Raw genomic sequence first — 26,614 nt, 5'->3', positions numbered from 1 at the left:
TTATGTTTAATCTTCTGTCATTTTGCATAACAGAAAGTGATGGTTCTGTTTCTTCTCCATCATCCTCATTTGTTGGTGCTGTGGGAGTGTGGGTCTCTGCATAAGATGAAGTCTGTCATTCCTGCTAGTGAATAGCACTCATGCCTGCTACTACTGCAACTTTCCCAAGCCACACAAAATGAAATTCACATGATTGTTTTGTTTCTTAGGTTTTGATACATCACCAGCAAAACTTACTTTGCAGGTTTTTACAAATACTGTAGTTGTTCTTTTTAAGTGCCTGTGAGATATTTCCCAATCTCATTTTTCAGATAAAGTTAAGCAAAGGTTTTAGAAATTGGCTCTGTTGTGTTTGAACAATAGCTTTTTGTAGTTCTGACAGTTAAATGCCCTTTACTCTAGTTGTCACAAGCCTTGCAAGAGTCTGAAGATGTCTGAAATTAGAAAGTAACACCGCTGTTCCTCAGGTGATATGGATGTTTTTACTGATATGGGTGTTTTACTTTTCCATAGACCCCTGTAATTCATTATACTTTGCCAAATAAGTTTGCAAAAAAAGCAAATATGGGCTCACCAGAATGTTTGATCTGGTTGAGCTGATTTTTTGTTTAAAATAATAGGAGATAACAGTGAAGAGAGAAGTCAGCCTGATGATTTTCTGTACTTTTTTTCCTTCAGATAACACTGTCAACAGTGTAGTGACTTGGTGTATGTTTTTCATCTCTCTAGGATGATGGCAAATTTAGGATGTAGCTCTAGAAGTTTTTCCAAGGAAATAGCATTAATCACAGGTAATATTTTTATCATTCTACACCATATATTATTCATAGTTCTATCATGAAGAAATTTTGTTGTCTGACACCTCCAAAAAACCTGACAGTTTACTTCCATAAGATTTAAATACCTGTGGCAGCATCCTGAACCTGTTGCCTTCAACTTGCCAAAAAGCAAATTAGAAGGACTTTCTAATTTCTCTACAGTTAATGTGGAAAAACCCAAACACATTTGTGGCCAAAAAGATGGATTTATAGGCAATATGTTGGTGAGAGTGATGAATGACCAAGTGCTGCTTTCAGGGTAGTTTTTCAGGTTGGATAGGTTTTCCAGTCTGTCACTAAGAGAGTCAAAAGATGGTGCATCCTGTACTCAGAGGTCAGTGAATTGCTAGAATATCTGTCCAGACTGTAGGTTATTTGGTGATGTTGAGAAGCATACTTGTGAGGAAACTTTAGTTCTCTAGGGTATCTAGAGTCCTATAGCACAGACAATAAACAAACAAGAATCTGTTTGAAAGTAAAGATTTTGTAGTGTAGCTGAACTGGTTCTTACCTTGAATAATTCCTGCTTCTCTCAGTGCTTGAAGTTGTGTCTCGACAGTGCCGTTTCCAACACAAGTTGTCCTTTCAGGGCTGACAGAGCCTCTTGTATCTTTTCATTGTCTCTCTGGCAGCAATCTAAAAGAGACACAGCAGTTTGATGGTACAGTAGAGCTCACAAGCATGCCTGTAGTGAATCCTTTCCTGCTGACAAATGCCTCTGTTAGGAAGTGTCAGCTGGTAGTACATTGGATCATGAATCTTCCAGATAACTTTTTTTAATCACTTGCACTGTTTCTCTTCAACCTCCTTGTCCACCTTCATTTTCAAGTCTTCCTATGCAGTGTTTTTCCATTGGAAGGTAGAATTTCTCATACGTTTCTGAAATACATTTTTTTTCTTATTCCCAGTCGTAATGCCAAAGATGGAAAATATGTCTACTCTTCTTTAGTGCCAGCAGTATAATCTTAGTTTCAGTCATCTGGGTTATATCTGCCATTATGCAGATCTTGATTTGTAAGGCCTTTATTTTTACATCTGGATACCTCTGTGTGCAATATTCAAGAGTATTAGTCACATGGCATTCCTTCTAGCAAATTTCCTAGGTCTAGTGAGCAATGATATCTGATTTAAGGAGGTAGAGAGTTCATTTTTGTCCTGATCTAGGTGATTGCTTGGGACAAGGTAGGTCAGCGCAGTCAGTGACTACATTTCCCAGTGCTTCTAAACTTCTTTGACTTGAAAGGAAAAATGTGGTAGAATGCATCTACATGTCTTGTAGGGCACTTATCTTGATCAGCAAAAAATTTGGGGATTGTAATTTCTTCAGGGAAATACAGACATTCAGAAATAGATGGTGGTTTTTATTTTACTAAAGATAATTTTTTTTCACAGTAGCCAAAATGAGGAGGAGAAAGTGTCATACGGGGATTGAGTGGTGCTGTAGAAAAAGCTAAAGAATCATGAAAACTCCCCACCAGGTTACCAGAGGTTTTTATCTATAGTCAGGAGTATTGAAAAATGTGGAGAATACTATGCTATCTTTAGGAAAGAAAACATGGGTAGAACATTTCCATGACAACCACCACAGATTTTCACCAGAAGTAGCATTAACTTTGATAGTGCAGAGAAGATCCAGGGTTTACTATTTGTTGTGAAGAAATTACCATGGGTGAATTTTAAATGACCATTGAAAGATTTTCAGTTTAGCCACAACAATGCTGCTGAAGATGAGCAAGAGGCAATTTGAAGTTGATTTTTGCCTCTGTGGTTTAGTCAGCGAAAGGGCTCCGTCCTGAAGAATGGAAAAGTAGATTCATAGAAAATAGTCCTTGGATACAATAACAAGAAATTTAGGATTATCTTATTTTCAGTCTTAAAAAAATTACTTGTCTGTTCACACAGAGTAGGTCCCAAGATGCTAGCAGTAGATGTGGCTAGATGAAATCTTTGACGTGGCCATTGAATTTTTCACCAGTACTTGAGGAACCAGTAAAAGAATGATGAAGAAAGAATTGAATTTAGGAGATATTGAGAATATTACAAAAACTGCTTTTAAAAAGTAACTTTTGGATTTAATAATTTTAGAAGTTGGACAGATACATATCCACTTTTTATACCTGTCTCTGTGTTGAGACTTTATTTACTACCAGTGAAGGACTACTATGAAATAAATCAATGAACTCATTACTAGTTGAATTTGGTAACTTCTTAATGGTGAAGGAAGCTTAGTGCTTTGGGGTTTTTTTCCCACCTTTAGTAGAAGAAACTTTGTCTTCCCAGTGATTTGGTGATAGGAATTTGTAGGAAAACTTTGCTCCTGGTGTACACAATATACTATTTTTAAAAGATTTTAGGTGTATGGATTGCTCAAAAAATGGAAGAGGGGATTTGTCAGCAAAGTGAGCTATCGGTCAGAAATGAGCATAGCCACAAGTTAGAATGAAAGCTTGTAAAATCTATCATAAATAGAAGGTAATTCCTAAGTTATAATGATAAAGAGAATGAGAAAAATGTGAGGGATTGCGGTAGTCAGAAAATTCAAATAAGTAACTAGAAAGTGTTATGCCTGTATTTTCAATAACTGATAATATAAAGCATAATGAGAGAGGGCAAATAGAGCTCTGAGAGGAAAATGAAAATACTTTAAATTTTGCTTCTGACTTTAAAGAAACAAATGAATACGCAGGTTGGGAGATGAGGAGAAGCTAGGCAAATAAGTGCAGTGAGGAAGAGTAGTCTAAGGGAATGTGCGCATGGTGAAGTTGGATGGTGTCACTGAAGTTTAGAAATATTGGAACATCGGAGGTTACATGGTAGAAATGAAGTGAAATTGTGTAATAAGAAATAAAGATACATGCTGTCAAGAGTTTCATTAAACAAAGAACTTTCAGTGATTGAAAGTTAAGGTACAAAATGATCACAGGAACTGACATCCCAAATGAAAGCAAATTTAATTTTCTAATTTTCAGAAGATGTGTTTCAGAAAAGTGGAGAATTATTAATAATGTCACGGAAGGACTGAGATCTTATCTGGGCTGTTACCTACGCTTGTGTTGGTTCATGCTCAAAGGCAGACTGATTAGAGTGACTGCAAAGCTGTTTTCATGCTAGGTGGGTCCTTTTAGCTCACAGTTTTCTATCTGGTGCTTGAGTTCATTTTTTTTTCATTAAAAAATGTATAGAATATTTATTTCAGAATGGTTTAGAGACAAAAGAAATTTTCTACTCTGAGAATTATTTTTCTGTTTGAAGTCCTGGATTTCCTCAAATATTTTGTATGTTTAATATACAGGTGGTACTCAAACAAAAAATGGGAAGAAAAAATTGTTGGCAAGTGTTTTGCAGGAAACGTGAACACTTTAAGCTCAGACACCTAAACACGGGAAGAAAAGGGTCTCTAGTGTGTTAAGAATGATGTAGGAAACTTCTGGCCTGATGAAACTTATTTGTAGGAACTTTATTTAAAAAAAAAAAAGCATTTCAGGAATCCTAGAATGGTAGGGGTTGGAAGGGACCTTTAGAGATGATCTAGTCCAACCCCCCTGCAGAAGCAGGATCACCTAGATCAGGTCGCACAGGAACATGTCCAGGCGGGTCTTGAAGACCTCCAAGGAAGGAGACTCCACAACCCCTCTGGGCAGCCTGTGCCAGGGCTCCCTCACCTGAACAGTGATACAGTTTTTTCTTATATTTAAGATCCTTTTCAGCAGAATTAGACTGCTGGATTACTTACCTATATGCTCAGTTTATTTTGTTGCATTCAGTGCAATCTGTGACTGATCTCGAATACAGTAGTTTCCTGTCCCTTAACAGTTTTTCGAATCTCAGTTGGTAGAATTCAGTTAAATGCTTGAAGTGATGCCTGAAATGTCTGCTGTGAAAGTCAGTTCTGATCATTAGGATTCTTATAAATGATTGTCAGGTAGCAGCAACTTTTATAAAAGAGCCTCTAATAAGAAGCACATTTGACTATCTCTTTTTAAAAAAATTCCCTTAAGGCTCTTTGTGCTAACTGAAAGAAGAGGAGGTTCAAGTAAACTCGCTTATACATTTGATGTATTTTAAATAGGAAACCTAATCTAATGAGAGTTTGTATCTGCTTGTGTTAATCCATTTTGAAGTACAAAGGGCATAGGAAATCACTTATCACCTGGTGATTCTGTGCTTATGGAATTTGAGGGTAGGTAGCATATTTAATACACCACCTTACAGCTTTTGAAAAACACCTTTAAAAGGCCTGTACAGTAACTTACTATATAGCACAATTTCCTAAGTTTTGTACTCCAGAGATGTGGATGTTTATAACACACTGGAGATACTGCATCAGGATGAAGATGCATGGAAATACCAAGCTGTATAGAATTTTGATTGACAGCCTTTTTTGGATTTAAAAGGGAGGATATAAGGAACAAAGAATCAGCAGAATGGAGTATTAAGTGTGGAAACCTGATCCACAGCCCATTGATTTAAGGGAGGGTGATCTTTCCACACAGTTTTATAGCTATTGATTCATTTTAAGTAACTCCAAAGTGCAACATTGTACATGTGAACATCATGGGTAGATACAAGTGTTGGTCCACTGAATTGCGCAAGACAGAGAGAGTACTTGGAAATTTTAGACTGCAAAAAGGCCTCTCTGCATAAACAGTGTCAGGATTAGAGGCTGAAGGTGGGGAGAAGGGGAGGAATAGCACTGCTTGCTTTACAAGTGGGGGCATCTTTGGTGGTTAAACCACTGTCACCTAAAATTTCTCTCCATTTCATTTTTCTTGTAGGTCTTGTCTGGTTAGGAGGAACTCATGATTGTGTTGCATTAACTTAAAATGTGGATTTGGAGTGCAAAAGAGTCCCTATGCTGACTTCCAAAGTGAATTAAGCTAAAAAGCAGATAGGATCACTTCTGAGTGAAGACAGGAATATAATTAGTTTGGCTAATTCCAAATGTGTGGAAAAATGTTTAGATTTGTTAGTGCAGTTTTCTTTTTATCTCAAACTGTATGCTCTGCTTAATAGATCTCAATTACTTCTTAGTAAAATATTTAAGTTCTTCACACCCTGCAGCCTCAGAGGGTAAAAGTTTGTTGTTCTGATGTTAAGAACTGGTGCAGTGAAGCGACAGCTCTGTGAAATTTTGCTTTTCACCTTCAAAGTTATTGGAAATTAGATGAAGGGACATGGGGGGCAGTGACTGGAAGTGCATGGCTACAGAGATTAAGAGATGGAGACAGAGTATGAAATTTCCTGTCTTTTTTTAAATCACATTGCAAAGGAATCATGACGACCTCAGGAAAAGAGAATTTCCGACTGAAGAGCTACAAGAACAAATCTCTAAACCCTGATGAGATGCGTCGCAGGCGAGAGGAAGAGGGTCTTCAGCTACGGAAGCAAAAGAGAGAGGAGCAGGTACTGTACTACAGTAACTGTAACTAGCCCTTCAACAGTCATGTCTTCTACTGTCTCTCGCTCTTCGCTTTGCACAAGCCTCTTCCTAGTTTTTCCTGCCATGCTAAATTCATACATGGCCTGAAATCAGTCATTTGTGGACTTTACTGCCTCTACTTCAGGCTCAACAAAACTTAGGGTGAATGCTCCTCATTTACTGAAGTGTAAGATTGGCCAGAACAGCTTAAAGATGGTTTGAACAGAGCTGTCTGACCTTGCACTGAAGGGAACTGAGGATTTTCATGGGTTTGTGGTTTTTTTTGTTTGTTTGTTAGTTTATTTTGGGGTTTGTTTTGTTTTGGGTTTTTTTGCAACCTGACTTATGGTGTCTCTAATTTCTGTTCAAAGAGTGAGAATCTGAGGTATGAAATGGAAGGAAACATTACAGCTGGAATACAAGGAAGCCAAGATTCGACCAAATCCTTACGAATTGCTGTAATGATTTTCTTGAGGGAAGAAATAATTTGTTGACCTGATACTTCTCAGTTTTCTGTCTTTAAGTTTTAGTTCACTTAGTAATTTGCAAAAGTTCATGTTGTGTTTAACACCATAAGGCTGGTAGCTTGAGTAGTGACTTTAGTATATGTTGTAGACAAAATGGTTTACAAAAAATGCTTAAAACTGAGCTTCTCTACCTGCTTGTGTCTTGTTAGTCCTTACTATTTCATTCACATTACAAAGGTTAAATTCCACATTTTTTGTTTTTATTATTGTTGTTTTATTTTGTTTTTAACAGCTCCACACAACTAATACTGCTCAATTTTCACATAACTTGGCAATGTATAAGTTTGGGGTTAAGATTGTATTTGAGCACCTTTCTTAAACTTGTGTGAGTATGGCACACAGTAGCTTAGAAGGAATAAGGAATTCCATAAGGATGCTTATTGCTGACCTAGACTTGCTATAGACTTAGCAGTTATACATACTCTTTCCTCCCCAGCTTCTCTGGAGAGAGGAGGAGTAGCAGGTCTGCCAGGGCTCTGTCCTGCTCTGTCTACAGTGGGGCAAATCTGGCATGACTTAGTGCTGGAGTCTTGCTTTCTGAACTCAGGGGCCTAAGCAGCACCTTCACAGCCATCTTGTTGTTGCTAATGTTTGTTCCAGTGAGACAGCTGGATTTAAGGAAGAAGCTGCTGTCTCTGTAGCTCTCCTCAACACTTCTCAAACTGGGTACCTTCTCTGGGTGTTAGCAACTAAATTCTATTCATCCCAGCATAATTTCAATCCCATGTGATCATCCTCCAAAGCCCTCTCTTTGTGACTCAGTTATCCTAGCCTCTGCAGGTGTTCAGTGAAGATCTGTTATACACTGTGATTTTTCACGTCTTTGAGCCCCAGCATCCTCTGCAATAAAGCAACTGGAATTAATCTCTAAAGGTCCCTTCTAACCCTACCGTTCTATGAACTGGAAGCTAGAGATAGCTTATAGGTGGAGGGAGGGATGGTAAAGAGCAGAAGGGGATGTTGGGAACCAATATTCTAGCATGATGATGTCTTCATTTACTTTATGACTAAACTTTCTGTATTTACTGTCAGGAGCAGTCCTGTAGCCAGTATACTAGCTTCTTTGAGGCGACAACATGTGTCATTTTTACTACAGCATAACATGACATGCTGGGTATATATATTGGTTATATAATATATATTAAATGCTTTCTCTCATTAGTTGTTTAAACGTCGAAATGTTGCAACAGCTGAAGAGGAAGCGGAAGAGGAGGTGATGTCAGATGGTGGCTTCCACGAGGCTCAAATGAACAACATGGAGATGACCTCAGTAAGTGACCAAAAAGGAACAACAAGCAGTTGAAATTGGGCAGGCCTGTTGTGCAGTGACTTGAGGGAAATGGAATTCCAGAAGAATGTGAGAAATGGCTTTCAGAAAGCTTGTGGATAGCTCTTAAACACTTGTCTCAGTGAACTGCCCTGAAGCAGATTACATGAGAGAAGAATGTTGTGGACAGAATGAGTGGTTGCTCAATGGACATTCTTTTAAGAAAATGCAATAAAATGGTCATTGTTCCAGAAAGGCTGATTACTTCTTGGTTTTGATGTTCATCACTATGGGTGATTTTATCAACCCAGAGTTGTTGAGGTTTTGAATCTGAAATTCATAATGCTAGAAACATGAAAATATCAATGAGGCAATGTCTTATTGCATTTTAAAAAGTCATATTCAGTGGAAATCTTTGTTAGCAGACTTTAAAGTAACACCATTTTTAGCCAGAGTGTTGGAAATACTGCTAGACCTACCTTGTTTTTATGTGTCCTTAAACTCCTTTCCAAGCTGGAATTTCATTGTAAAGAAAAAACTTTTAGTGGAAATGAGACTTTTCTGCTTTTTTCCTGTTTCATTACCATAGTCCTCTCCCTGGAAAGAAAAATGGTAATGGATTTGGACTGTAACAGAGAGTCTTAAGGAACGACTGTCCTCACTTAAAAGTCTGACTAGCTGATCTTCATCCTTGTTTCTGTATTCAGAGTATACAAATTATGTTTTCATATATATCAAGCTGGGCTTTGTTTCTCTTGGTGGTTACAGCAACCTTGAAAACTACTGAGAAATGCAGAATTACCTGTGAACAATGTGTAGATCACTAATAGAATATATTGCTGTACTCTTCAAGGTAGTCTTTAAATATAACAGAAGTGCTAAATCCCAATTTGAGTGAAGTCTTATATGAAACGAATAGACAGTAAAAAGTAAGGCAAGGAGCCTATTTGAGACAGATACTAGCATTATCCAGTTTATCAGTTATTCAGTGAGATCTTGACTGCTTTGAGTTGGGCAGAGAGGAACCTCATGAGGTTCAACAAGGGCAAGTGCAGAGTCCTATACCTGGGGAGTAACAACCCCATGCACCAGTACAGGCTGGGCATTGACCTGCTGGAGAGCAGCTCTGCAGAGAGAGACCTGAGAGTCCTGGTTGATAATAAACTAACCATGAGCCAGCAATGTGCCCTCGTGGCCAAGAAGGCCAATGGCATCCTGGGATGCATCAAGAAGAGTCTGTCCAGCAGGTTGAAGGAGGTTCCCCTCTCCTTCTCTGCCCTGGTGAGACCTCATCTGCAGTACTGTGTCTAGTTCTGGGCTCCCCAGCTCAAGAGGAACAAAGAACTTCTGGAGAGAATCCAGCATAGGGCCACCAACCTGATGAGGGGACTGGAGCATCTTCCTTATGGGAAAAGGCTATGGAGAACTGGGGCTTTTCAGCCCAGATGAGACTGAGGGGGGACCTCATTAATATTTCAATAATTTAAAGGTGCATGTCAAGAGGATGAGGCTACATTTTTGTTCTCTAGTGTCCAGTGATAGGACTAGAGGTAGTGGACAAGAGCTGGAACACAGGAAGTTCTACTTAAGGAAAAACTGTTTCACTGTTCAGGTTTGGGAGCCCTGGCACAGGCTGTCCAGGGAACGCGGAGTCTCCTCTGGAGGTTTTCAGTACCCACCTGGATGTGTTCCTATGTGGCTTGATCTAGATGGACCTGTCTTAGCAGGGCATTTGGATCTCTAGAGGTCCCTTTCAGCCCCTACAGTTCTCTGATTCTGTGATTTTATGTTTCTATATAGATGCTAATTAAATCATAGAATATCAGTAATTTTCAAGGTCTTAACAGCTGGAACTGTTAGCCGGTGAAAGCAAAGCTTTGGTATTTTCAGCACTGTCATCTGTTTCTTAAGTGTTTGGATCATGTCTATCTAAGGATTTAGTTCAGAAGTAGAAGAAAAAAAATCTTACTTTCCTTATGCTTCTTTACATGGATTTATGTGTATGAAGTACAGAATATCATATTTTACCTGACATAAGGAAGACTGCTGATTTAATTTATGTGTATTAGTGGAAACCATCTTATGGGAAATTTAATACTCTTACTTGGTTATGATGACAAGCATTAGGTTTGTCAACTCTTCTAAAAATGACAGTTTCTGGACGTTTGAGTATAAGAGAATGAGTCAAAATGTACATGTTAACAAAAATCTAAACAATACTGTTCTTGCATAACAGTAATTGCTATTCCAATTTAAACTACCTTTTGTTGAAGCTGACAATTTTATTTTAGAGGGGAAAACAGAAAAAAAAAAAGAGGGAGAGAATACCTGTGAGAGATTCAGAAGAGTAATTTTCTTGCTATATCTTAAGTAAAATTAGAATTTTGTCTTCCAGGAAAGAAAGACTGTACTTAAGAATGATACTGCTTATCTAGATGTACATATATGGTGTTTGTTGCCTATCCAGCTTTTTATTCAATAAGAAAGAAACTTGATAGTGGTTTAGCAAATGTTGTAACCTTACCAGTAATCCCAGATTTTGTTTTCTCTCTTACTCTCTGTCACTCTCATTCTCTTTACCCCACCTAAATCCTAGAGTGCAGTCATCACCTCTGATATGATTGAGATGATTTTCTCCAATAGTCCAGAACAGCAGCTTTCAGCCACCCAGAAGTTCCGAAAGCTTCTTTCTAAAGGTAAGGGCTGAAATTACTTGGAGAAAAAAAGCATCGTCATCCTTGGCATATATTTTTACTCTAAGAGCAATAAAGATTGAATTTCGTACAGAAGTTTCTGGATGAAGTTCTGTTTTGCAAAATGTCAGGTAAATGTATGCAATAGTCGCTTCTTTTCTTGAAATTGGTATAGCTAAGTGACACAGGTATGATGTCTACTCTGGAATGTAGGTTTAGATATCATAGGCAGTGTCTCTATGGCTCCAATATACTGATCGTTCAAAGTTTCTCTGCATATGTACATGCCAGTGACACCACAGAACTACTGTTGTGAAGCTGATCTGCCTAAATGGAGTGTGTTAGTGTTTTGAACCATATTACCTCAAAATTTAGGCCTGAGTAGTCTTATGGTGACAGACAGGAATCCATTGCCTTTTAATAAACATAAAGCAGTACTGGAGAATAAGAACACACTCAGAAAAGAGGATTTTATGTGCTACTGGATATTGTTTTGATGCAGTGATTTCAGAATTTCCCTACAAGGCAACTAATGTATCCGACTTCTCTTTTTATTTTAAATAGAACCAAATCCACCAATAGATGAAGTCATAAGCACACCAGGAGTGGTGGCCAGGTTTGTGGAGTTCCTCAAACGAAAAGAAAACTGCACATTACAGGTATACAAATATAAATGTATCTGTCTTCCTACATTATGAAGACGTGATGATGCAGTCAGTTAGAAAAAAAAAACCCACTGGTTTGTTACCTATAACAAATTAGCTATACTACTTTTCTTTTACTTCACTAGGTTAAAAAAGTTATCTTTGGGATTTCTAGCAGGACCTTTGGGGACAGGAGAGAGTGAGTTGAGTTAGCTTCTGTGGCTGCTAAAGATGGGGGTCTTTACACTTTGTTACAAACACAGAATTTGAAATTTGGACTTCAATGGATGAAAAGCTCATAAAGTAAACTTTAGTGTTTGTCTCTCTTTGTACTGATGGAAGATGGTTTTGTCTTTGTAACTCTCATTTATTTTAAAATTTAATTTAAAATGAAGTTTAGGATTAGAATTACGATCCATAATGGTAAACATAGCGACTTTGAAACTTACTTGCTTGGGGTTGGAAACCTAGATTGCATTTGATACAATAGTGGGTAATTTGTCTTGGACTTACTTCTGGAGCTTTGTCTCAATTCCAACTGTCCTTTTTTTCTGGTCAGAGTTCTTCTGGACTAGTACAAAATGAAGGAAAGTAGAGTAAAAGAAAAAAGAGGTTAATAAAGACCATTAGTAAACGAAAAAAAAGGTTTATAGGTGACCATTAAATAAACTGCATAGGTTAGAATCAGTGTTTTTTCAAAATGCATAAGGCAACAAGTTTTTTAATGCTATATGAGTAAAATTTTGGTGAGTGGAGATAAGAAAAAAGCGTCAGTTTTTTGCCTCTGTGTTAGAGAACATATATTATTTATAGGAGTTAGTTTTCAAATTGATATCCACAGAATTCCAGAGCTCTGTTAGCTACCTTTCAGGAGTCTGTGAACAGTAGCAAAGAATGTGTCACATTTAAGCCAGTTGGGTTTGCAGATCCAGTGAAGGATTGTAAAGCAGTCTGATATCAAGAAAATTGAATGCCTTTTATTACAGGGCTGTGGCATGGAAACTTAAGACAGACAGATAATGGGAAACAAGCTCCTAATATTTAAAGAACATATTTGAATTTGAAGAGAAAACAAGGATAGGGGATACTTCATCAAATGCAGATACATCTCTAGTTTAAAAAAAAAAAATTCAGAAGCAATCTGAATGACTGAGTCATTCTCATGGCCTTATTAGTGTAACATGTATTGATTTCAGTTATTTATTTACTTATTTATGTATTTTTAAATGTGGAAAGTGCAAAAGTCAGTCAAAGTTGAAACTTCCAAGTTTCTAAGCTTGTAACAAAGCACCAGAAATACAGACCTGAGTATATTGCTTCTTGGTATTTGGTTCCATCTGGTAAATTTTCCTTCATCTTGCCATATCTCTCTGTTTGGCAGTTCAGAATCTGCAGCTAGAATTTTTTGCTGTGATGAGTTAGGAAGTTCCTTTTGACCTCACTTTAAGATTGATTTTACTCTGTCAGTATTTCCAAAAATGTTCCCTGACACAGGCACAGATTTTTGGGCTTGCCGTTCTAAGCATTCCTGTTTCTAACCTTGCTGCAGAAAGAAAGGGTTTTCAACTCTTTCTGGAAACACTGAAGTTTGGTTTGGTTTTTTTTCCCCTCATACTATAGGTACTTTTAAGGTAGATTAAATATGGAAACTGTTCTATGTTGATGAACTTGGAACTTTATGTGACTTTATGCTCCATATTTCATATGGGTTGGTAATGGGATATCCAGTAAAAACTGGGCTCCTGCTATCAGTGGTAGGAAGGTCTAATTTGAATGGAATACCTCTGTCCAGTTTTTACTCAGGTATTGGAAGACTTAAAAAACCTCCTGTCTTCACCATAATCCCTGAAACCATATGTAAGTAAATTAGTCTCATGTGCAAATTCTTTTTACGACAGAGAGAGAAATCATAAAGAGCGATACCTCACAGGTACCAAGATAATCCCTTGGATGAGATTTTCTTCCTGGTAATTAATTTTATCATTAAGTATTTTGATTTTTGATCCTTTGCCATTTGCATGAGGCTCTTCCCTTAGTTTATACATCCTGGAGCATCAGGTGTCCACAGTGAGGAGGGAGGAGAGAAACTGTCACTCAGCTAATGTTTCTGTAACTGATACTGTCTGAAATGTGAAGTGATGCTCACACAATGACATCATCTAATTCATCCTTGATTCTAGTTAAGTATTGCAAAGAGCTTGACTTAACAGAACTTTGCTCCACAAAAGATGGGGCGATCTTATGATTAGCTCATAATCAAAACATACTTTAGAAATATCTGAAGTAAAGTACAGATTTGAGCAAGAAATACCCTCTATTTGCTCTTAACACTATGTAAAGACAGATTAATCAAATTTTTCTTCTCCACTTTGGGTAGGTGGCTGGAGAGAGTGTGAGTCTTAAGTTGTGAATAGTTTAAACTGGTGGCATCCATAAGGAAGCCAAAGGGCAAGTTCTAAATTTATTAGTAGAGAAACTTCTGTGGTTGAAAGATGACTAATAATTCTGTTATTCTGTATCACAAAACACTGGATACTAAAGTTGCATGAAAGCAAGTGTATTTTATGTTGGCCTTGGGCTCTGGCTTGAGGGTTTTGTATCTAGTTGATTAATGATGAGTCTTGAGGTTTTGACATTGTTTCTGCTTTGTTGCAGCCCATATTCTTTATGTCTTATAACAATATATTTTGCAATAATTTATTCTGATCACATCTTAACCAGAAGATAGTGTCTTCTCTAGCTGGTCAGGAGGGCAGGATAAATTGTGATTTTTTTTTTTTTTAAATGAAATGTTTAATAACATTTTAAAATTAAAAGCTTTACAAGCCTAGGCTTAATTGTTCTTATTTTGGGCCCATTTCAGGATTCTATTCATCTCCTTAGCAGGGACTGGTTTTATGATTAAATCCTAAGTGTAAGTCCTTGCTGCTCTTCAGAGATGGCTAGCCTTGGAATAAGAATTTTGCTGGAATACTGCCAATTCAACATTGGTTCAATAAAATTAATTAGTAATGTCAATCAATCCTTTGTAGTACACGACCTTGCGTTTTTGTTGTTTGTTGATTTTGGCAGTCTTTTCATACTCTAGATTCTGAATGCATCTGGTAGGATTTACATTTGCTAATGTAGTGTAATAATATTTGACTGAAAAGCATGCAGAAATATACCAGAATATAGATTTCTGGAATCTATGTCTTCTGAGGTTTGTATTGGGTAGTGTTCAAAATTTACATTTCAGCTTAAAATGTTTATACTTTCACAAGTTGAGATTAAAACAACAATAAATTACCAAAAAAAAAAAATCAAAAGATGCAGAATTTTAATTCAGGATCTCAGCTTTAAGTCTTGAATGAAAACATCCTACAGTAATAACTCTTGTCTGCAAAACTCATCATCAGAGCTGGAGAAGTATACTTTTGCTGTATTGCAGAGTTCACTTTGCAATCACAATCTAGTTGTTTTTTTTTAAATCTCCTTTCTTTGTTTTAGTTTTAGGGTTAGTTTGTTTCATTTGTGTTGGAGTTTTGGTTTTTTATTATTATTAGTGGCTTTTATTTGCTTTATATCCCTTAAATTTTGTCAAGCAGTGCCTCTTTGTGCATCTTCAGGAGTGTCATTGCTGATTGAATGAATGCAGATATTGGATGTCTTGCGTCAACATGGGGTTTTTTTTTGGCTATAGGTTCTTAGCCAGTAAGGAAGGGCAGTAGAACAGACCAAGAGTAGTAGCAAAAGATATTTGAAAAGCCACAGCAAACCTGATCTTGCTCTTTTAAGGAACTTCTGCAAATACTGATTTCAAATGACTGATAACTCCAAACTCTATAATTCTAAATCTTTGCAAATTTTATGTGCTTCCCCGTGCCAGTTTTTTGGTCTTAGAAGACAGACTTCGTTTTTAGTGTGGCACAAAGTGCCTTGAATAAGCTGACTTTTGTATTTTGTTTTCCAGTTTGAAGCTGCGTGGGTGCTGACAAATATAGCTTCGGGGAATTCCCTTCAGACTCGAATAGTGATCCAAGCAGGAGCTGTCCCTATCTTCATAGAACTACTTAGTTCAGAGTTTGAAGATGTACAGGAACAGGTAAAGATTAAAAATTATATTGAGGTTTCTTTGTGTGAATGGTGATTTGAAAGGTTTTGTTTGACTGATTGGTTTTGGTGTGTTTGGTTTGATGTGTGATCTTTGTTGTTTGTTTTTTTCTTTTATCCCCCAAGGAACAAGGCTGTCCTGTAGGAAAGCCTTTAGAGGAAATGTAGTGTTTGACAGTTCTTTTCCCTACCCTAATATGCGTTATAGGTGTCTAAGCAAGTATTTTTCTTTTCTGTAAGTGATATATTTTAACCATATCCAATAGGGTAATAAATTTTGGTCTCTGATGGGTTAATGTTTTTCTTTGTATTGAGGAATTCAAGAAGCCCTGTTTAAAAAATTGTTTGAGAGATGCTTGTTTCTCCTGAAGATAAAGCATGAGTGGACATTACAGTTTGTTCTCTACAGAGAGAATTAGAGTTTCTCTGTGTTCTTTAGAGAGTAGATGAATATTCTTTAAGACTCAAAGGGATCAATGTAAAGCACAGACCAAACATTCAACTCAGTAATTTCCATGAGGTCCATAACTTGTATTTGATCAAGGATGTATTTCAGACATATAATCTTGCTTTGCATATTTAGGGTGATGAAATATTAATCATGTTAACAAATAGAGCTTCAGTTAATCTTAGTCCTAACTTGAAAGCATGTACCTTTACAGTACAAATTTGACTAGCTTTGTGTGCAGGTGTTCACTTTTATTTCGTTGTTTACTCTATTAGTAAGCTCTCTGCTTTTTCCTGTAGCTACTTACAGACCATAGCTTAGGCTTTTCTTAGGAAAAAGAAATGATGTTCTGAATTCTTATTATTTCTGTAGTAGGTTGGTTTGGTTTTTTGCGACCCTTTTCTGAACATTTCTTTGTTTCAATATCTCTTTGTGGTGGTGAAATTACAAGTACCGGATATTCCAGTAGTACTCCTCCAGCAATGGTGTTTTCAGAGATAGTACCTGATTTTCATTTCTACGTGATACTTCAATGTGTAAATATCCAAGATGTCTTTGTGGGCTCTTTGCCATAGAAGCTGGCTGCCAGCCCAGGTTAAGCTGATTATCCAATATGATCCATTGTTCTTTTCAGAGTCACTGACTTCCAGGGTTCAGTTCTTCATCCTGTAAGTGTGACCTCTATTCTCTGTTCCTAGATGTCTGACCTTGCATTTGGCTGTATTGAGATGCATGATTGGAGCAGTCCTGACTCATAAGCATTGGATTGCTTTGTGTAACCTGCCTTTCTTTATTATAACTGTTTCAGAAGGTATCACCTATACTTAAAGTTGCCCAGCATTTTCCACAAGACAGATTCCTCTTTTTCTCAGTTGCTTATAACTTTCTGGTTCTTCCACTCTGCAGCTTCATGTTTTCAATTATCTATTTCAACCTGAATTATTTTTGAAAAGTGGTTTGTTTTTTTTTTTTTTTTAAGAGAAGTTGAATTCAGGTGCTTCACAAAAATTATGTTTAAGGAAATAAGGGTTTTTTTTGGTCCATTTTTTAGCCTAATTTGTTGAAATGAGTAAGTCTGTTGCAGAAACTACAAATGTGATAGTGAACTTGCCAAAATGGCCAATGAATGCTATACTCATATGAAAATCCATCTAGATTTAGCAATGTGATGATTTTTAGAGTTTGTGGGTTTTGGGGATTGAAACTGGTAGTATTACCTTCCAAATTCAGCCATCACTTGTACAGTGCTATTTCTGCAGAATGATTGGTGCTTTGTGTGTGGAAAGGGCCCCTCCATTTTTTCTTTTGCTCCTAGTTATCTTCTGTACAAGAGCTATTTTTTTTTTTAAATTACATTGTTGTTACCATTTCTACTGATGTTCAGAGGGCGGGTGGGAAGAGCAAAACTGTTTAGAATGAGTTTTGCAGTCTTTAGCCTTGAGATGTGTGAATTAACAGCAGAGCTTAGTTAAGTAGTTTATCTGTGTCCTTCCCCTCACTGCCTTCTAATAAATTGCCAACATATTAAAGTTGAGGTTTTGGGCAGGCAGAGTGGGTTGTGATTACTGGAAAATATTTTTCTATGCAGTTCTGTTATTGAATCCATGATCTCATTGTACCAGTAAGTCTCTCAATACCGGTTACAAATTGCTCTGTAGTAAGCTGTGCTAGAGAAGGAAAATAAACCACTGCAAACTGTTACCCACATTTTCATAATGGGTTTTTGTGCTGCAGTTCTAAAGGTTGCAGCCCTGCTTGCAGCTGACTTAGGCTCTAGTACAGGCCAATATGAAAGAAGTTTTGTTTTTTCTAGCAGCTTTAGAAGAACTTAAAGCTTTCACTATAATATCTACCAAAACAAAAATGAAAAGTGCTAAGAGCTTTAAGGCTTTTATTTCTGCATTACAGGATAGCATTTATGTAGAGTTGCATAGTATTTTTCCAGATGACTTTCTTCTCATTCAGCATATATACCGATTGTTGCCCTGGTAACAAATGAGTGGGTAGTAAAGGAGGCTTTTATTTGTCACACTGTGGCCCTGTTTGTTAAAGGTGGAACATGTTCTAGTGAATGAAGGAGAAAAGGGAAGAGATCGTCACGATTAAAGCAATTGCAGTTTCTGAGATACATTTATCCACTACTTAGTGTTTGATGCTGAACAATTTGCTTGTATCAGTTTTCAGTAAAGTGAGTATGAGTTCTGTGTTTTTTGAATGCTTAGTGTGAAGAAACACCTTCTTGTTTTGCGTTTGAGAAACTCAGTGCTTCTGCAAATGACATTTTTTGAGCAAATCTGGTCCTGGACTTAAGCTGGATTTCTGTAACTGGAAGATATTTTGACCCTGTAAAATGATGATTCTTCTCTTGTCTAACAGTGGTGATGTGAAAATTATTATTTACAAGCAATTCTTGATACCTTTACAACAAATTGCCAAAATACATGAAAACACAGAAAATATAGCTACATGTTCAGGGCAGATGGGCCAGAAGCTAGCCCTACAATCATGTAATAAAAGATGAAAAGAAAAAGAAATATTGAAGGCTGTGTTTAGTAAACCATTCTTCATGTTAAATGAGATAGTAACTCTGTAGAAGAAATTTTAGTGGTAATATAATTTTCAATACATGCCATAGCAAAACCTAAAATGATTAAATATTAATATTTAATCTTATTTAAATTTGGCTTACTGGCTAATCATTATTGACTAGCTTTTTATTACAGTAAGTCAGTCTTACAGACTTACACCATTGAACTTGTGTCTTTATTTCAAATTTGTCTTAGCAGTTGCTCAGAAACTAATACCAGTTTGCCTTATCTGATCATTATTTTTCCAACAGTTAATTTTTAATATCTATAAGTTTTAATTGAGTATGTTGCCCTTTTTCTTTTGTGTGTGCTAGTTTCTAAGTCTAAATCTGTGGTTTTGTACAAGTCTATGTGAAGAAATATTTAGAACTATTTTTGATAAACAACATGTATTTTAATGAAATTACATCTTATGTCTTTTTATAAGACCTATTTACCATTAAGCTATACAGGCTGACGTTTAATTACCTTCCTATCATTTACTGCAATCATTGTGTTGCATACATCAGCCTTTCTCAGATTGTATCTCACACTTTCTCTGTCTACATCTCTCCAGCTCTTGCCTTTTCGGTTTTGACGTGCTGAAATCAGTGACATATGCCCTAGCCTTCTTTCATCATAATTTTTTCTTCCAAAAGACATCTGAAAATTAAGAGATGCCACAGGGAAATGGTTTATATTACATAACTCCATCAACACACTTCAGACGTACTTAAGGTTGATCTAGCTTTTCAGCAGTGTCTTAGCTGCAGTTCTTTCCAGAGTTCCCTTGTATTTAAAACCTGGTTGTCAACTTGAGTTTCCTTGATGAACACTGAATTTCCTTCAAAAACCGTGCACGGCATTACGCTCCCTGTCTGAGATGACTGAGGCTGTCTCACAGTGACAGATCTGTACCATTGTGCTCTGATGGACAACCAGTAGCAGGAGCATCCCCAGGTTCTCTCTTCTCCTTTGGGAAGATTTGTTTTCAGCTAAAAGAGATTATGTGTCTTTCCTTCAGTATTCTTCCTTTTCTAGTTGTATTGCTCTTCTTTTTGGCGCCCATTGTCTGCTTGGCAGAGGTGACCTTGAGTCTAGTGTTGTGTTTGGCTTTTACATTAGTAGTTGTACTAACTAGGTCTTAGTAATCAAGATCAGAAAAGACAGCCCAGGCACAGGTATGGATTGCTTACTTTGGGTGATTGAGATGAGAGAAATATGCAACTATGACCACTCCAGCCACTGAAAGGTATTTTCTTTTTCTGTGTTGTGGCATAGTAGAAGCCGTCTCCTAGAAATTTGGCCTTCTGGTATCCTTCCTTATGTCCACTTATCAATCATACTTGTATGCAAGCTAATCTTCACTGTCTTCATCCCAGCATTAGATCTGTTTCTGAAGTTAGCAGCCAAAAGTAGAGGAAGTGTGGATTCTCAATAATATTTCTTCCCTACCAAGAGGCACAGACTCTTTTGTTGGTGTTTGGTTTAGCATTTGATTTAAATATACAAAGGCCTAAAAAAGTGGAGGATTGTTAGAAAGCAAATGGAATAGTCATAGAAGGCACCATATGGTTCAACAGTACTCTACAAAGCTTGTATTTTACTGTAACTGACTGTGGAAGTTGTCCAGCACTGTGGGGAAAAAACAGTGGAGTTTAATAACAAGTAAAATAAACTGGAGGCCTGCAACAATCCCATCTCTGCTATTAGCGACAAATTGAAGTTTATACAAGTGTATAAAAATGGACACTGTCAATTGACAAGGCAGTATTTGCATTTTCAGTTTACACACAACTTTGCTACCTAAAGATACTGGTTAAAAAGTCAGACTGCAAATCTTAAAATGACAGGTATGTTCATCTCAGGATGTAGATAACTCAAAAGTACTGAAATGTGATTTTTCTTTTAACTCAGATATCTTTTAGATTTAATAAACTCTGAAATGTAATGGAATTAATATAATTTTACCTCTGCCACTATCCAGAAAAGAAGATAAAAACATTTGGGGTGTGTGATTTAACATTCCTCACTTATCTGAAGAGCCAAAGTAATTCCTTAAGGAAAGACATGCTTCTTGTTGAATGAAGCCTTGCATATTCTTCTAGATATTGCAATTTCTTTTCGTCTTGCATACTGTCAGTCTTAGCACTGTAAGATTTTCTTGTAACATCCTCTCTTAGCAGGTCCAGATATCAGACAACTTGTTTAGAATTCACTTGCAATAAAAAGATCAAGAGTGGGAAAGCAGTAGAGATGCTATTTGGCATCTCTGGTCAGACTTTTTGATGTGAGATTTGCTGTTGCAAAACCAGTCTGTCGTTCAGGGTCAAAATGGATTCTTGGATTAAGTGATTATTGCTGTTGTCAACGCTAAAAATAGATACTGCTATAATGGCAGAAACAAAGCCCACGGACAAAAAAAATACAACTTCCAGGGGTGTTTTAATGTGTGTAAGGGTACCCAGACAAGGAGGTTGTTGTTTTCATACGAAGTTATCCACACGTTCAGTAAAAAGAAAGTCCAACTTTTTTCACCTCTAAGTCGTTTTAGAAGATCCACGAATTTATTAAAACCAACTGAAACCTTTGATTCATTCCTTGAGCTTCTCATTGCTGCAGAAATGTGGGCACTGCAGTGAGCAATGAGCATGGCTTTTTACTGTCCTAATATGAATGGCTTTTTGCAGGAGCTGGCATATGTTCTGTCTCTTCAGCTACATTTTTCCACTAGCTGCCTTCTTTGTCTTGACTCTATGAGGCTGCCAGACCCAAGGTTATACTGCTATTTCAGACAAACTGTTGTCACAACAGTTGTAAAAATAATAGTAATTGGAATGAATAATAAGTTTTCATTATGAAAACTGACTTTGGGGGACGTTGGATAGAAATGCCAGTCTAACCTTATGCCCTCTCCCTGACTGAGAGCCGAAGCCTGGAAAACAGTAGGAGAGCAAAACAAACTAATCCTTCCCCAGAGTAGTCTCCTAGTCTCTTAACGACTTGCAGTTTAGGGATTTCCAATTAATCTGTCAATGGTGTATACTGGTACAGAGTCTTTTTGTTTTGTTTCTAGCAAGCTGACATCCGTATCTCCATTTTGTATCTACATCTGGCTGTATTAATTTTGCAGGATTTGCTAATGGTTTTGGGCCTTTAGAGTGGCTGGAGTCTGTTTTTTTGAAGTAGCATTTTTGCTACTTTATGACATTTAGACCTCTGATAAAATAAATATAAAAAGTGAGTTTCATACACTTTCTCGTGTGACAAAGTATTGTCTGTACATCTGTATATTTTATGAAATTCATAAAATGGCTCTTATACTTCAATTTTTTCCAGTTATCACTCTTGTACTAGAGGACAGTGATATCAAACCCGCCACTTGACCCATAAATAGAAATCAAAACCAACTAAATTTTTAATTCTTATCATACTGTAGAAGAAGAATTTTATTGTTCTCTAATTATGTTCTGGTATCTTAGATCATTTCTTCTCAAAATGGTTACAGTAGTACTGATGTCCAAGGGAGAAAATACCTGGTCTCGTGTTTTCCCATAAATATGTCTTAATAGGCAACACTTGCTTTGTCTTATATAGTTTTCTCTTAAAGAATATATACCAATGCCTGTCTGAACTCTTTGATTCTGAATATTGGTTGATCTTGCGTACAAATTCTCGTTTTCATCTTAGTTGGTGTCAGCATTCTTAATATGACTGTGTAAACAATGCATGCTTTTATGACTTCTAAGGAAATACTAATATGGATTGTTCCACACAGATGTTTTTTGGGTAGATATGAACTTGCTTAGTGTGTGCTGTGAAAATCTGGATTTGAACCAGCTCTGAATCAGGAGTGTAGAATTATATTGCTAAGCCTGAGGAGATTTATCTCTCATATTATGGACAGAGCAAGGTTATGTCTGCCTGCAAGTCTTTGGAGACATACATGTTGGCTGTTTTAGTAGTCTTCTGTGTAAATACCCCTGAATCATTTAGTGAGCTTGGGTGTATACGTAATATTCAACCAGAATGCATTCCCCTCCTGTATGTTATCCAGGTTCTAACAGTGAGACCAGAGTATCTCCCACTTTAATACATATACTAAATCAATTGAATTGTGAGAATAAAAGCAATTACTATTCTGTTTTTCATTGCAGGCAGTATGGGCTCTTGGCAACATTGCTGGAGACAGTACTATGTGCAGAGACTATGTATTGGACTGTAATATCCTACCCCCATTATTGCAGTAAGTGTGTTTTAATAGTTTCTCAGAAATTTGCTTGTCTTAAGCCCAAAGTTTGATTTTTTTTTTTCTTTGAAAAATAATTGGTTTTTTGTTTATTGTGGACTAATAAGCCTTTTGAATAGGAGCTCCTGAGCTATTTTTGTACTGGAGCTAAACGCATTTTAGGAGCAACTAAGCTGGAACTATTTTATTCTACAGAGTGGGTGGATGCCTGGGCTTATTACAGAGTCATAGAGTAAGTTGAAAGGTGCCTCTGGAGGTCATCTAGTCAAAGCCTTTCTTTGTAGCAGGTGAGATCAGATTAGATTGCTCAACTACTTAACCAGTCAAATTTAGAACATCAAAAGTAACCACCTGAGGGAACCTTCTGCAGCATTTGATCATGACATGGCGAAAAAACATGTTCTGATACCTAATCAGAATTCTCTGTAGTTTATCTTGTTAAAATTATCTCTTGTCATGTTACTATGCAGGATCTGGCTGCTTCTTTACCCACGTGCTAAACTGTTGTAGGCAACAGTTATATATCATCTTAAACGGTCTTCTAAGACTGAACAAATCCAGGTCTCTAGACCTCCTGTTTTGTGTCATTTGTCTTGTCTGCTAATTATTTTGATGTTCCTCTACTGAAGGACTATATTATTGCTGATACAGTGACACCATCTTGTGTTGTCTCTCCAAATTAGAATTACTCAGTTTCTCTCCTTTGCAAACTCTGTTTGAAGTAGTAGAGTTCTCCAGTGCATTCTTACAGATGTTGATACAGTGTGGAATGACCATGAGAAAAAGAGACCTAGTTAGTACAGTTGTAGAAGAACTAGGTCTTGCCTTACTGCATTCCTCCTAGGCCAAAGAGCACTATGGCTAGTTGTTTCTAAATTTGTCAGGAAAAATGTCTTTCTTAGAGGGTTCACACTGTGTTTGACTTAATTAACCAACTCCACAGACATCTTTGTCAGTACTAGGATTGATCTCGCAAAAGGAGACTCGCAATGTAACCATGACTGAGGCAGCCTTGATTGGTGTGATAGTCCTAATGTAAGAGGGCAATTTTGGTATGCAGTCTCTTGAAGGTGTCAGTATTACAGTTCATCGCATCGTTGGGCTTCTTGTGTCTTGCCAAGCAGAAGCTAAACCCTGCAGCTGATGTGTGGATGCCACACATTAACAACTGCAGGAAGAGACTAGTTTGGGATAGTCTGTAAAATTGTGTTTTAACAGGAACTCAGTGGTCAAGGCTCCCATATGCTGAGAGTGGAGCCAATGTGCACAAAAAGTTTGTAAAACGGTTCTTACTGTGACTGTCTTGAGTGTTTGGGAAGCCCTAATCTTGACCAGACACATTTCCTGAGGATAAGTTTTGTTCTCCTTCACTAGTTAACATACAAAAGTTTAAAAGTGGAGTCTGATAGTCTGAGACTGCCAAAATTCTCTAATAGAAGGATGCACTCTCTCTTTTTTGAACAGTATTTTTGTCAGAATTCCTGTGCCTTTTTACTGTTAATCTGCCACATGAGTATCTAAACTATTAAATAAACACACTTTTACCATAATAGTTATTGGTTTTGTCAGGATTCTAGGATTCACATGTCTAGCACGTGTGTTAGTATCCAGCCATCAAGTGTGATTTTCCTCAGGATGTATATTTCTAGAAAACAAAATCTATCATATTTTGCCCAGGTGTATGTTAAAATACAGGCCTGAGTTTTAATGATTCATGCAGCTTACACTACAGGGCTGCCTGGCTTTGATTATTAAAATGCAAAGATTGGATTTTTTTCTTGGTTTGTTTTAGATTGCTTTCAAAACAGAACCGTCTTACTATGACCCGAAATGCTGTTTGGGCTCTATCCAACCTCTGCAGAGGGAAAAATCCTCCTCCAGATTTTGCCAAGGTAAGAGGTGTTTGAAAGAAAATGTGTCATGAGGTGATGGTAGCCAAATAAGCAATAAGGGTGATGAAACTGAAACAAAATAGTTGAAGTGTTATAGAATTTCTCTGGAAGGAGGTAGGGACTTCTTACAGATAAAGTTTTGGAACGTATTTAGCCCTTTGGGCAAACACTCACAACCGCTGTTTTAGTATAGCTGCCTCTGAGGCTTTTGTTACTGTCCCCGTATTGGAGGTGACCATCCTGCATCAGAACAAAGCTCTGTACATCTTGACTGCTGTAGTCCACTAAGGTGTGTCATACTTTGCACAAGTATGAGTTTAAGTTGCCAGACATTGTGCTGTAGAGGCTGAAGAATTCTCATAGTGCTTTTCTGCTGATGTACTCGTCTGTACTTGTACTACTGCCCTGCACAAGTGCTGCCTAGGTCTGAAATTTTCCGAGTATTGAACCTTGTGATGCCAGTGCCTGCTCCTATTGTGTCACATACAAAATTAACTGGCATGTTAATAGGTCTTCTGGCCCTTTTAATTGCACAATATATGTATCTCTTAATATCTTACAGGTTTCACCTTGTCTTAGTGTGCTTTCCTGGCTGCTCTTTGTCAATGACACAGATGTATTAGCTGATGCCTGCTGGGCTTTGTCCTATTTGTCTGATGGCCCCAATGATAAAATCCAGGCTGTGATCGATGCAGGAGTCTGCAGAAGACTTGTGGAATTGCTGATGTAAGAAATTTGTTCTAACCAAATGTACTATTCACCCTTTCCCTAAAATCGAGGTTCTAGCAGTAGGAAGTTTAATTAGATATGTATTGAAATGTAATTATTTCCAAAATGCAAGATTTGAGTTTTAATTTTACCTATCGATGTTCAATCTTCTCTATTTGCCGTGAGTATCAGAAGCAATGGAACTTTTTTTATACTATTTCTGTGTTTCTTAAGAGATTTATTTCCTGCACCTAACAGATGTAATTCTATTTCACTGAGTGTGACGGAGCAGTGGCACAGGCTGCCCAGAGGGGTTGTGGAGTCTCCTTCCTTGGAGGTCTTCAAGACCCGCCTGGACATGTTCCTATGCGACCTGATCTGGGTAGACCTGCTTCTGCAGGGGGGTTGGACTAGATGATCTCTGAAGGTCCCTTCCAACCCCTACCAGTCTGTGATTCTATGAAATATTATCTACTGGAATTTTCCCTGTGCCATTCAAGTCCATGTTATAATTACCTACTTATGAAACTAGTGAAGTTTATTGAAGACAGAAATGAAAAAATACTAAAATTTACTGGAATTTACAGTTTCAGGGACCTAAAATGTAAATAATTTCTTAAACTCTTACTGTAGAAGAATACACACACTTTGATCAGTGAAGTGTGGCTGTGGGGATTTGGTATCAGGGAGACTGGCCTTGTTCAGTCCTTTTTTTTCAGGTCTAAAGGGAGGACGTGGAACATTCAGTTACCTGAGAACAGGAAATAATGGTTTTTAGTGATGTAAATTGACTATTGAGGCTCTTCAGATTAAAGCAAATACGATGCTGGATTAATAAATAGAATGTATTACCTAAGGTACCTTTTTAAAAATAAATGTTGTCATTTGAGAACAAAATCTTTATCCTTCTTATTCCAGTCTGATATGGTGACAGAAGATGCTCAAACAGCTGTATAGATAAAACACATGGCTTCTGTCAGGGTTCCTCTGTCTCATTTTTTTTTTGTGCTACATTGTGTTTTAGAGTTAAAGCTGTTTACTTTTTCCGTCCCAAAGATGTCTATACTGTGAAGTACTTGTATTCTTTTAGTCCCATATTTTATTTTTATGCTGCTAAATTGTATCTATAAAGGCCTGAATATTTAGAAACCCTAATAAGACTTGCTATTACTGTAAAATCAAAGAGAGTTTTGATTCAGACGGTGAGGGTTAAGTCAGGCTTAGCAGGGAAATTTTCCTCTGGCTGATGGGTATTCCTTCCTTGAGGATGTAAAGGTGGAGATGCTTCAG

The 26,614-nt window shown here is 37.2% G+C and overlaps 1 protein-coding gene across 4 annotated transcripts in view; it reads left to right on the top strand.

The window, feature by feature from the left end:
* The window catches only part of KPNA1 (karyopherin subunit alpha 1), a 61,685-nt gene that overhangs the window by 6,521 nt on the left and 28,550 nt on the right, over nucleotides 1-26,614 (top strand). For 3 of the 4 annotated variants that reach the window (XR_009819514.1, XR_009819513.1, XM_062005643.1), the window contains exons 2-10: nucleotides 730-791; nucleotides 6,088-6,221; nucleotides 7,927-8,034; nucleotides 10,628-10,727; nucleotides 11,289-11,383; nucleotides 15,321-15,452; nucleotides 22,633-22,721; nucleotides 24,517-24,616; nucleotides 25,179-25,342. Coding sequence is in view for 2 of the 4 variants with exons in the window: in XM_062005643.1 (XP_061861627.1) it covers nucleotides 731-791; nucleotides 6,088-6,221; nucleotides 7,927-8,034; nucleotides 10,628-10,727; nucleotides 11,289-11,383; nucleotides 15,321-15,452; nucleotides 22,633-22,721; nucleotides 24,517-24,616; nucleotides 25,179-25,342 (983 nt within the window). In the remaining 2 variants the exon portion in view is untranslated. The remainder of the gene's footprint in view (nucleotides 1-729; nucleotides 792-6,087; nucleotides 6,222-7,926; nucleotides 8,035-10,627; nucleotides 10,728-11,288; nucleotides 11,384-15,320; nucleotides 15,453-22,632; nucleotides 22,722-24,516; nucleotides 24,617-25,178; nucleotides 25,343-26,614) is intronic. The other variant, XM_062005662.1, reaches the window with a different exon arrangement.

The sequence above is a fragment of the Colius striatus genome, chromosome 1 (assembly GCF_028858725.1).
Source record: "Colius striatus isolate bColStr4 chromosome 1, bColStr4.1.hap1, whole genome shotgun sequence".
NCBI classification, from domain to species: domain Eukaryota; kingdom Metazoa; phylum Chordata; class Aves; order Coliiformes; family Coliidae; genus Colius; species Colius striatus.
Note: the sequence above shows the minus strand (reverse complement) of the source record. Positions and strands in the feature narration are given on the sequence as shown.